Genomic DNA, 12,906 nt, shown 5'->3' with positions numbered 1-12,906 from the left:
ATTCTGGAGCTCTGTTAATAGGAGAATAAACATTTAGAATTTTTATGTTCCCTTGATTGATTCCTTTGTCATTATAAAATGACCTCTTTAACCCTAGTAATATCTTTTGTTTTGAAATCTACATTGTCTAATATTACTATAACCACTTTGGCTGACTCCTTCCCTCCCTTTTTATTGAGATTACAATTCACATAGCATTGATTTCACCATTTTAAAGTGTACAATTCACTGGTTTTTAGTATATTCACAAGGTTGTGCAACTGTCGCCACTATCCAATTCTCTAAAATCTTCATCTCTCTAAAAGAAACCCCATATATGTTAGTGGTCACTCTTCATTTTTCCGCCCCTCTATCCATTGGCAAACATTACTATATTGTCTGTCTCTGGATTTGCCTATTCTGGACATTTTGTATAAATTTAATAATACAGACAGTCCTCGGGTTACATCAGACTCGACATATGTTGTTTCGTGGTTACGTCGCCATCTCCCATTTATTTTTATTTTTAAAATATATTTTATTGATTTTTTACAGAGAGGAAGGGAGAGGGATAGAGAGTTAGAAACATCGATGAGGGAGAAACATCGATCAGCTGCCTCCTGCATGCCCCCTACTGGGGATATGCCCACAACCAAGGTACATGCCCTTGACCAGAATCGAACCTGGGACCCTTGAGTCTGCAGGTCGACGCTCTATCCACTGAGCCAAACCGGTCAGGGCGTACTTATTAAAAAAAAAGTTCCGTCATTTCAACGTATGTACATATGTGCTTTTTATGTTTTTTATTATTTATTTACCACAAGTAAAGGTCAGGAATTGTTATCTTTCTTGTAAATTTTTTTACTGTTTCACTTCATTACTGCTGTGTATGTGCTCCATGTGAGTGATGTAGTGCTTATGTAGGTGGGTTCCAATTTATGGCAAAAATCACGTTACGTCGTGTCCCATAGGAACGGATTTCCAATGTAACCCGAGGACCTACTGTATAATATGGCCTGTGTCTGGCTTCTTTCACTAAGCACAGTGTTTTCAAGGTTCATCCATGTTGCATACTGTGTCAGTACTTTGTTCCTTTTTAAAAAATATATATTTTTTTATCGACTTCAGAGAGGGAGGGAGAGGGGGAGACAGAAACATCAGTGATGAGAGAGAATCACCGATCGGCTGCTTCCTGCACACCCCACACTGGAGATCAAGCCCGCAACCCGGGCATGTGCCCTGACTGGAAATTGAACCGTGACCTCCTGGTTCATAGGTCGATGCCCAACCATTGAGCCACACCGGCTGGGCTTATTCCTTCTTTTTTAATGGCTGTATAATGTCAATGTAATGTGTATTTTTATAAAGAGCACTCTGGCTGCCAGGTGGAGGATGGATTATAGGTGACAAGGGCAGGGAGGCCAGTAGCCCTACTAAATGATGTTGGTGACTTGGACTAGGATGGTGATGGAAAGAAACAGAAAAATGGGGAAAAATGGAAAAATCAACAGGACAGGATCTGTTCCTGGGAGAGGGAGGAATGGAGAACAATTCTCAAGTGGCCGGCTAGGAAAGCTGGGTGGATTGTACTGCCGTTTTCTAAGATGGGATTGACTATGTGAGGTACTGGCCTGGGAAGAAATCAAGTCCTATGGTATGGACAGAGCTGAATGTGATAGTGTGATTTGGACTTTATTTTGTGGGGTGCTGCCCCTTACTGTGAGGAAAACCCAGTCTCTGGTCCTGCTTGGCACCTCTAGTCTTGGTGTCCACAGTCTGAGCTCTTTTGTTTCCAGAGCAGATATGTTATGCAGACACTGGACATAGGACGGAGGGTCTCTGCCTGGTATAGAGGTCACAGTTGTGTTTCTCAGCACCCTTTTCTGGAGTTCTCTTTATTTACAGGTTTCCTATTTGGCTTGGCTTCCTCTAACAGCCACTTGGCATGGCCTGCAGTTGCTGAGCTGGGACCTAGATCCTTTGCCGCCTTGCTCATGGTAGCACCAGGCTCTTACTTGCTCTGTTCCATATATCTTTTAGCATCTGGTCTGTGCCTTTCCCTGTGTAACATGAGGTGATGGGGACATTGGATCCTAGTGTGATTTTCATGTTGGGCCAATGGGCAAAAGAAAGCACTTGGAGTTGGAGAGGGGAGGGCACAGGTATGGGAAGAAACGTCTTCATCATGGTCACGATTGCCCCTTAGTGCCCTAGATAAATTAATCCTGGCCATTCTTGCCTCATCATTCGCATTATTGATTTTAAAAAAATGTTGTTGTTTATTTTTTAGAGAGAGAGAGGAAGGCGGGGGGGAGGGGCAGGGGGGAGAGAGAGAAACATCAGTCAGCTGCCTCCTGCACACCCCGTGATGGTGAATAAGCCTACAACCTAGGCATGTGCCCAGACTGGGAATTGAAAAGGCAACATCTTGGTGAATGGGTTGACGCTCAACCACGAAGCCACACTGGCTGGGCTCATTATTGATTTTAGTATGTGTAGTGCTTTTACTTAACATGAACACACTACAAAACTCCTTTTTGTAGGAATTGAAGACAAGTGAGTCATTTTCTGCATGAAAACAGGATAATTATTAAAGAAATGATTACAAAATGCCCAAAACCCTATTCTTGATTTTCTTGCACTTGTTAATTCAAGGTAGCACTGGTGAAATTCCAAAGAGTAGTTGATATGTTCAGAACACTATTCAACTTGGCTCCTTAATCACAAGGATGCTCTCACTCCATATGTCTTCAGAGATATTTCAGAGTGCTTTCATTCTCAGAAATTCTTTAGTATCCCACGTGCTGGGTTTAGTTTGCTGCCTGAAGGCCTCTCTGTGGGGAGATAAAATAACTAATTATACTCTTAATATATAAGCTGGCTGCAGGCACAGGCGGTGCCAGCTGGGCCCTCCATCTCCCTGAGCACAGCACTTGCCCTGAGGATGGGGATAGGGAGCAAGTCAGGCCAGCGGGAGCCCCAGTGGTTATTTCTCGGTGATTGTCATTTGAGCTATTCCAGAAAGAATTGGATGGTGAAGCTCCTGGTAGGTGGGAGACCTCCACATGGAGCCAAAATAGAGCCCACCCAGAAGTGGTGGAGCCAAGACATGGATTCTGGTGTCATCCTTTGGGCCCGGAATCGAGCCACTGCTGACGCTAGTACCATCTCTGAATGTGCAGGACTGACGATTTTATTGTTGTTACACCAGTTTGCGTTGTGCTTTCTGCCACTTGTAGCTGAAATACAGCTGGCATTCTTCTGATCCAATCCCTTGACTCAAGGCTGACTTAGGGAGGCTAAGTGATGTGTCCCAGGCCACCCAGAGGAATGGGGTGTAGGAGCCGGAGGTAGGACACCAGCACTGAGGCAAATGCTGATTTCACCACCCTCTCCACTCTAGTAATTGGTTTGGCCACAGATATAGGACTTTGGGGTTGAAATAAATGTGGGAATATACAACTTCTGAGGTTTGAGCCAACATAAAAGAAGTTATTATTTTTTTTGTCAGATATTACACTCATGAAGCACATTTATTAAGAATGGAACATCTAAGGGTGATAGGGATTTTAAACTTTTTTACTCTTTTATATGTCTTCCCTAGTTCTACCCTCATCATTTATTGTTTTCCTGGTGACAAATTTAAATAAACATCTCATTCTATTAATGGTTTTTAATGAAGGAAAACCTCCCCACGTAGGAAAAGGTTTCTTGCACAGACTCTGTTTTTCTTCTACTCTGGGAATTGTAAAATGTCACCGTTTTCCTCATTCGACTGTCTTGTTGGCTGCTATCTCACCAATTCCTATTATTCCAATTTTCTGGGATGGTTGGGATTTTGAAAGGAATTTCTGCCTCTCAGCCTCCCTGGTGTGAGGGCCTGGAACTGCTCCTTGCTCAGGCTCCACGCACATGTGCACTTTGCCAACCATCTGGGCCTGGGGAGCTACACCGAGCCTCTAAGGGGCTTTTTTCCCCTTTATGTCCTGATAACGAGTCTCAGTAATTGGGAGAAGCAGGTAGGCTGCCACATTGTGTGCCCTGAGTGTGCTGAGGAGTCGGTCGGGTGCTTGGAGGTACCAGTGTTGCAGCTCACAGCCCCATCTTCTGTCTGTCACCCAACGGGATTCCTACGGGGCTTGGCCGTCTCCCTGCATTGACCGGGGCAGCCTCAGGGAAGTCAGGTGTTTGTACTCACAGTTCTTGCATTCGCTGAAATCACCGAGGTCAATGTCACATGAGGTTGATTCTTTCATCTGTGAATTAACCACCAGTTAGCTTTGCAGAGGACATGCAGCCGTCCCACCCATCTCCACACCCCAGCTCCTCTTCTCCTTCTTCCCTCTCCTCCTTCCCTTCTCCCTCTTCTATTTCCTGGCCTTCTTTTTGGCAGAACTCATCCTCTCCCCCTGTCCCCGCCAGCTTGAGCATTGTCCTATCCCGCTGCTGGGGTCAGAGGGAATGTTGCATCCCCCAGCCTCTGGACTCCTGAAGGCTGATGTGTCCTCCCCACGTCTCTCCCAGCATCAGGCCATATCTGAGGAAAGGGCTTCCCTCCAATGACATAGACCTTCGTGGTGGTGCCCGCCCCTTTCCTATGACTTACTTTCTCTTTCATGGCAACTGTCAGCAGTTGAGGAATGACATCATCCAAGGGCAGAGGGACAGGGAGAGGCAAAGTATCTGTGACCCTGGGAAGATACATGTGGAGAGCTGTGTGATTTTGCATTTCTGGATTTTGTCCCACATTGGAGATAACCCACCCATTGATGATACAGCTGCAATGATGTCCTGCTGCTTACAATTTGCAACCACCTGAGCCCTTTCACCTTCATTATAGTCATGAAGGAAGAAGCGAGGATACCTGGGAAAATCACCAAAGCTGGACATCTGACCCAGTGTTTCACATGGAGGAATTTATCTTTCAGATACTGTGCACATTAATGAGCAGATATGTATGGTACCTTAGTAATTAGAGTTGGGCAGAAAGTTAATAATTGGAAGAAAATCCACTATTTCATAAGGGACTGTTAAATAAATTATAGTGCATCTTCATAATGGAGTTCTAGGTAGATTTAACATAAGAAGCCATTTACTGATGCAACTAATTCCATGAAAAAAATGTTTTATGTGAAACAGTTGGAGTGCAGACAGGTGTCTATAATATCTGCCCATTTCAGAGTGTGTGCATGTTCACGCATATTTATTGCCAATGCAAATATCTCTGAAAGATAAAAAAAAGGATAGATTCATTGGTTGTTTCCAGGGAGTACCATTAGCCAGCTGGTGTATATGGATGGGCAGAGACTTCACTGAATAGCCTTTTGTATCTTTTGAATTTTGATCCAGGTAAATGCATTGCTATGCAACAAAACTGGAACAAAATAAAATGTGTGCTTAGTAGGTAGAATGTAGGCCAAGTGAGGGATGGCTGTTTCCACATAGTGGTCTGTTCTTAAGCAGAGACCCTTCTCTGGGTCTCTTTTATAGATCACTGAAAGCATTGGGTTGGCTGAGCTGATCTATGAGGGTAACCTCCTGTGTACCAGGGGGACATTCTAACATACAGGCTTGTTGATCCGAAAATGAGAAAAATGGCCTCACGTACGTCTTCACCAACTGAAGGTACACTTTCGTAGCCTTGATGACCGTGTCCTGGACTTGGAGGCTGACACACTGGGTGTCGTTTGTGTTAACACCAATTTTCAGAGTCACATCGCCATTTATTTGAAATCCCAGTATGCTGATTACAGGTCCTAACAGGCTGTGGAGAACAAGATAGAGGTGAAACCAGACCTGGCTGCAAGATGTTGCTCAGCCAAAGTGATAGGCATTTTGGGAGTCAGCCTCATGAATTTGTCCAGGTTATTGGAGGGAGGGAAAGTCTGGTGCTTTCTCATGAGCATGAGCCAAGGTTGAACATCCCCTGTACACAGGACTCAGAGGCTGGCATTCCATAAACGTTGGAAAATCCCTCTCCTGACCAAACTTCAGGAAGTCTTTTTTTCCTAGAGGCACCAGGCTACCTTGTAACTGGATGCCCATTACAGGTTCACTTCTGTGCCCAGCACCCCAGCTGTCTATTGTGTGAGTGACAGCGTCAGAAAAACCCACCATTTACCACACCCGGTCTTATTAACGCCACATGCTCGGAAGAAGACAAATGGCCCTTCCTACCACTGCTAATGGTGTTGGTCACAGACATGGGCTGTGGAGGCAGATGCCTGGATTCAGGTGTTGTCACTGCCACATGTCAGCTGTGTGACACTGAGCAAGGTTTATAAGCAGTTTGTGTGTCTCAACTGGTTTCCCAATCTTGAGACAGGACTGCTTTCTTGATGAGGCTGTCAAGAGGCTTTGGAAGTTGAGTGCCTCAGTTAAGTGCCTGGATGGAGCTCGGTCAGTGAGAGAGATCAGTGCTGTGGGTTAGTCCAAGGAGTCCTCCCGGGGGGGTTCCTGCCCTTCTCATGCCTTCCTGTGTGCCCTGGGCCTGTCCTGTGAACGTGTTCCTCTCTCACATGTTGACTCTCATCGAGGAAAGGGCCCACTTTTATTTCCTCCCTCTGTGCCCAGCATGGTGTCTGGTACAGGGTAGTACATGACAGGTGGATGAGTGAACATGTGCATGCATGCATGTTTGCATTGGTAGCTTCTGGAGTGCAATGAAACATCTGTCTCCCCCAACTGCCCAGGACAGTGTTTGTGAGAGTGGGCTGCTGCTCTTCGGAGAGTGCAGGTGCTTTGGAAGCTACACTTCCCAGGAATCAGTGCGGTCAGTAGGAGGTGCACTCTGTGGCTTCTCTCTACATTGGCCATCTGTAGAAATGTGCATGTTTCACAAGGAATTTGGATTTCTGGCTTTCTTTACACTCTTTGAAGATGGAGTTCCATGAGTCATTATCCCTCCTCGGTCCTCTGGGCTGGAGGAGAGGGGCAGCTGTGCCCAGTGCCTAATTTGCCCCATCCTCAGACATCCTGCCTTTCTCTGTGTTGTCCCTGCCTGGCCCTTTGGATACTGGATATTTGGGGTGTTGTCCAGGTCAACCCAGGTGACTGATTTGGAGACAGGCTCACCCTTTTCCACCTATGAAGGAGGTAGTCACAGCTTGAACGAGGATCTCATCATCTGTCATGGTCAACATCATGTTCTCCACAGTCGCTTTTTGAACCTCTAATCTGCAAAATGACAGCATCCAGGGTCAGTCCTGACTCAAGGAATCAACCTGAGCAGCAGGAGAAATGCCTTTGAAGCAGCCAATTAACAACCTACCAACCCATCCATCCCCTGGATGGCCCAGTCCTGTTAGCCGCCCCTTTCCTTATGCTCAAGAAATCTTGTTCATATTTCCCCCCAAAGGACACAGAGCTGGAATATTGCTTTGTGCAAACATGGCTGTCCCTTTCCATGGGTTTGTAGGAGGTTGAACTTCAGTATCCCCAAACATCACTTTTCTCATATGGCGTACCTTAGGGGCAAGGAAGCACTTACCCTATCAGGAGATCTTTCACGTTAATATTTCCCAGCACGCCTGAGAGTGCATCATTGATGCCACTTGGCACCGCACTCTTTAGTACGCCCTCGGTGGATTCTTTGAGCTCGCCGACTTTGTTGAGCACACCACCCAGGGGCCGGGGCAGGGGCAGGGGGAGGTTTGAGAGAAGAGAAGAGTCCTGGTCAGCTCTTTTTGCAGGCTCCCTCGCCACAGTGTTGGGTAGTAGGCCGCTCAGGGCTCCTTGGGCCAAGGGTAGCAGGTTGCTGACAGCATCAGTGGCTTTTGAGAGCGAAGGCAATGGTGACTTTGAGGACTTGCTGTTGCTCCCCTTGCCCAGGACACCAGTAAGGCCACTGTCGCCAAGGATACTGAGGGAGGAAGAGAGGTCTAACAGAGACAGCACGTCCAGGTTGGACACTGTGTCTAACACTGTCCCAAGCACACCGGCCAGATCCACATCCGCACACATCAGCATCTTCTCAATCTGTGGTGGCAGGGTGGTGTTCAGATCTGAAAATGGTGAAGAGACACATTTCTACTGTTAGCTGCACAGCTGGTTCAGTCAGAGGAACCTTCCCAGCTGGAGAGCCAGCACCTGCAGCATTATCATCAGGGTGGAGGAGGCGCTAACCATGGGTTTGCCTCCACACTGGAGAGAAGCAAGTCACGGAGAACTCGAATCCTAGAAGAAGGTGTGGAAGGAAAGGAGGGTCAAGAGCCAAGTAGCAGAGCTGAAGTCACAGGGTCCTATCCCATCATGCTGCCCTTGATGGCTGGAGAAAGGGACTCAGAAGAGCTGTCTCACATGGATGACAGTCATCCTTGGCTGCCTAGCAGGAAAGTGAATTGGACTGAGGGACAAGATTCCAGTAGAGTAGCAGGAGGGAGAAGCCTGTTAGTACCAGCCCCTGTGAAGCTTGTAGGCCATGGCTTTTGGGGCCTTGCTGCTGCTTTCCGTGTGCCCCGGGCTCTGCAGTCTGGAGGGCCTTTGCCTGTGTGGGGTGATGTGGATGCGCCTCCATCTTTTGCATGTATGAACCTCCAGACCCACACAAGAGTGTTTTGGTCAGCATTGTTCAGAGTGGAACACAATTGGACAAAAACACAGTTGATGTATATATCCCGGAGAATTTATCAGGCAGAATGTCTCAGAGAAAATGGACAGAAGTTCCTCATAGATAAAACATGTCACATACATACATGCGAGAGACAGTCAAGCAGGCCACCTTTTGAGAAACTTCATGACATGTAGTGCAAATTTTAGATTCAGAGTGAGTAGCCATATGACATAACAATAAAGAAATGTCAAGGGAAAAACATTCAGGCTAGAAGCTTCCTCTGGTTGGGAAAGAGGGGAGGCCAGAAGAATATACAGGACTGTGAATATACATTCACTCCCTGCGTGAGTGAATGTTTGAGTTAACCAGGTCACATTGCCTTCAGCCCAATGCCTGGTTTTATTCTGAATGTAGATTTTGATTACAAAGGTATTTGCTGCGTATATCTTTTCAGTTTTTGTATGCTTGACAATGAAATTCACCAACACCACCACTACCACCAAATACTACTTGATGGGTGCATAGCTGTGCTTCGTACTACTGTCTGAACTTTTCTGTATATTTGAAGTATTGCATAATAAGGCAGGATGGTCAAAAGAGTGGGGTACAGGTTCTTAGAGAAATGCAGTGATGGGTGAGTTGTGGTCAGTAGGCAGTTGCCGAGTTTCTTTCTGTCACCCTGGCCTGTCATGCTGGAAGGTTGACCTAGGCCATGACTGTAGGGCCAATAACGGTAGCCATGAGGACTTACCTGTGGCCTTTGTTTGATGATGAGTCCGATTCCCTTCTTATTCTCCAAATGGACTAACTTCTTTGCCAACTTTTGCAATTCCTGACTAACTTTGTCCTCAGGCCCTGGGAAATAGCTGGGGGACAGAAGTCCACACTGAGAAGGGAGCTTGCAGAGCACGAATCTGGTCAAGGGATTTGGACGCGGGCCTGGATTTCTTATTTTCTGGCTCCTGTCAAGCAGGTTGATGTTTTAAGCACCTATGGGTGTCTGGGCTGAGCTCTGGGCCCAGCATTGAGAAACTGTGAGATTTCCTGGCAGTGTTCAGGTGATAAGAGTCATAAAAGGCAGGCAAATGGAGAGGTTGCTGGATCCAAGAGCTCCCTTCTCCAAGCTTGCTTTGACATGTCCTAACCAATGTGTGGACTGCAGACAAGAGCCTCATCATCATCTTGATCTTATTAGAAAACCAGTACTGCTGACTGGGTAGCTCAGTTGGTTAGAACATTGCCCTGATCCCTCAGGTTGCGGGTCAATTCAGGGCCAGGGCACATATAAGAATAAACCAATGAATATATAAATAAGTGGAACAACAAATCTCTCTCTCTCTCTAATCAATAAATAAAAATTTAAAAAAAAGCCAGGCTGGTGTGGCTCAGTAGTTCAGCACGGACCTATGGACCAGGAGGTCATGGTTCGATTCCCGGTCAGGGTACATGCCTGGGTTTTGGGCTCGGTCCTCAGTGTAGGGTGTGCAGGAGGCAGCAGATCAATGCTCTTCTCTCATCATTGATGTTTCTCTCTCTCCCTCTCCCTTCCTCTCTGAAATCAATAAAAATATATTTTAAAAAATTTAAGAAAAAGAAAGAAAACCAGTACTGCTGTGCTATTGCTATAGCAGAATGTCTGGGAGTGGGGCCCCAGCAGCTTGTTTTTTTTTTTTTTTTAATCTTGGTAGGGGGGATTTATAATCTAATAGCTAGAGCACCTGAATTAATCTGAAAAATAATCATTATTTTAAATCTTAGAACACATATACTAGTACTTATGTGAATAGGGGGTTAACTTTCTAATATATGAATAGGGGTTAAGTTTTTCTTAAAGTTTCCTTTTCAAGGCCTGTGCAAAACGATTAAGGAGGTGACTCAGCTGTGAATCCAGCAAGCAGAACAAATAAGCATGGTCATACCAATCCACCAGGAGTCAAAACATCATCTCACCACCTGATGACTAATCACAATAGCTAACGTCTGCAGACCCCCAGGCCTGCACGTAGCTGTATTCCTCATCCTATCCCCTCCCCCCTTATAATCCTGTCCCCTCCACCTTGCTGGAGGCAGGATTTGATGCTTGTAAGCACCCTGTCTTTTGGTTGGCTAGACTTCTCAATAAACACCTAATATGATTCTACCCTGCCTTTGTTACTGGACACAGCAACAGGCAGCCCGAGCCTAACCGGGGATTTATCTCACTTGAGTATATGCTTTTTAACACCCCGCCCCGCCCCCCCCGCCCCCCCCACACCCCCCCACGCACACACGACTTTTTAGAGAGAGAGGAAGAGAGAGGGAAACATTGAAGTTAGAAAGATTGATAGTTTGCCTTCTGTACTTACCCCAACTGGGGATTGAACCTGCAATCTAGGTATGTGCCCTGACCGAGAATCGAACCTGCAACCTTTTGGTGTATGGGCCAACGCTTCAACCACATGAGCCACCAGTCAGGGCCCAGGCAGCTGTTTGGTTAACAAGCTCCTGAGTTGATTCTACCACTTCTCTTTGAGAATCACTGTTAAGAAGGAATGAATAGTCTTTGAATTTGGAAATGAGAAAGTGCGAGGGAGGTGAAAGTCAAACTGTATAGATGAAATAATTTTTACTTACAGTCATAGAGCTTGCTGCTAGACATGATGTTCTTGACCACAGGGGGAGTCTCAGCTAGACGTCTTGTAGGGGGAGAACCATTTGGAGCTGGGAGAAGTCTGCGGAACTGTATGGGAAGTGGAAGGGGTCTTTTGACAGGAAGTTCTCCCAGCACTGAAGGTGGGGTCAACAGGTCAAGCGCTTGTGCCTGGACAGCCAGTGTGATGGCCAGGGCCAGGAGGGTTAGCATCTTGGTGGCTGATATCTGCAAAGGAGGGCTTCGTCAGACACCACATTCCCAGTGGACCATAGAGCTGCCAGTATGTTTATATTGGATGTACACACAAGATCCTACCTCTTGTAGGGGGGTGTCATTCACATTGCAGGTACTCTAGCCTGCATAGTGTATTCAAGGAGCAATGTTCCATCACATGGCAGTCAATATCTTGATAAGGGCATTTTTTTCACTTCTATTCACCTTTGCATAAATGTATCTACGGGCTGGTGGCATCCTTTGAGTACAGGCCTGCCCTTTTACTATAGGCCTTACCTGTGGCGTCCCACATCCTCCTGCCAGTCCTTTTGACTCAAACATCCTTGGAGTGGTCTGAGTCAACTTCTGGGTAACTGGAGAGTTTTGAATGCTTCAGCTACAAATATAGGGTGTCCCAAAATTCACACAAGATTTGAATTTTGCGTGAGCATTAACAACAACAAAAAATAAAAGCCTAATTTTACTTGGTTTATTGAATCAGATTCTAATATCTGTTGCCCTTTGACTTCAATCCCTTCAATATGATAAGCATCACCAAGTACCAGTTATGGCCCAGGAGCAGGGACAGTGAAGACCAGTGAAGACCACGGCTTTGCGTCTGTGCCAGCAAAGCCGTGGAGGCCATTTACCCAATGTGCTATTCCATACATAACCCTATACTGTATACTTTATGAATAAATAAAAAATTTACAATTTTTAATTATAAACCTGTGTTTTCTATCAAAATTACTTCTTGCGTGAATTTTGGGACACCCTATATTATCTCTCCAGTGGTCAAGCTCTCTCCCTGCTTTTGGTCAGGTAATGTATAAGCAGTGTCTTTGTTGGTGTGAGCTTACCAAGTGCCCATCTCTTTCTGAAGTACAAATGATGTGATATGAGCTGTTTTAAACTCTCTGTAAAACCCTGAGAAGGAAGGCCTGTGTCCTCATCATTCAGATGGTGAAACTTATATAAGCAGGCACCACTATATACAGGTGGCAGATTGGCTCATTGTCCAGCCCCCTAGTAATTACCATGGTCAGGAGCATTCAACCACCCAATCAACCATTCCCAGGCTTGGCATTCTTCACCATTTTGGTATTTGGGCTGTCTTGGCAATTTAACTCAGTTAGCAGAGGCCAGAGCCATCCCCTTGTGAGTGAAACCATCTAAGGGCTACTCTGTCTTTTGAGGCCTGTTCTTCTGGTTTTGGGAGAGCACTGGTATGTTTCAGTGGTGGCATGAGCCAGTTCACACAGTTGTATTAGTTCTCAGCACAAATCGGGCTCCCTGTGTGAGTGAATGATCGAGTTAACCAGGCCATCCCGCTTCTGTGGCCCCTTCTGTGTGCAGGGCAATGGGTGATCCTGTTGACCACAGGTCACATGGCCTCTTCCTCTTGGCTGGGGTTGAGCAGCCATAACTGATGTGATTGTATAAATGTGTAAGTCTCAACTCTACCTCTGTTGCATGGGATGTGTCTGTACATATATCCTTATTGATACTGGTCAGTGTTTGTACCTGTTAC

At 46.1% G+C, this 12,906-nt stretch overlaps 1 protein-coding gene across 1 annotated transcript in view; it reads right to left on the bottom strand.

Annotated features, from left to right (window-relative positions):
• Positions 1 to 7,049: 7,049 nt before the first annotated feature.
• Positions 7,050 to 12,906, bottom strand: part of LOC132240184 (vomeromodulin-like) — a 30,461-nt gene continuing 24,604 nt past the window's right edge. The window contains exons 15-17 of the mRNA XM_059707507.1: positions 11,144 to 11,387; positions 7,469 to 7,982; positions 7,050 to 7,155 (exon numbers count right to left, since the gene is read on the bottom strand). Of these exons, the coding sequence (XP_059563490.1) occupies positions 7,050 to 7,155; positions 7,469 to 7,982; positions 11,144 to 11,387 (864 nt within the window). The remainder of the gene's footprint in view (positions 7,156 to 7,468; positions 7,983 to 11,143; positions 11,388 to 12,906) is intronic.

The sequence above is a fragment of the Myotis daubentonii genome, chromosome 8 (genome assembly GCF_963259705.1).
Source record: "Myotis daubentonii chromosome 8, mMyoDau2.1, whole genome shotgun sequence".
In the NCBI taxonomy this organism is placed as follows: Eukaryota; Metazoa; Chordata; class Mammalia; order Chiroptera; family Vespertilionidae; genus Myotis; species Myotis daubentonii.
Note: the sequence above shows the minus strand (reverse complement) of the source record. Positions and strands in the feature narration are given on the sequence as shown.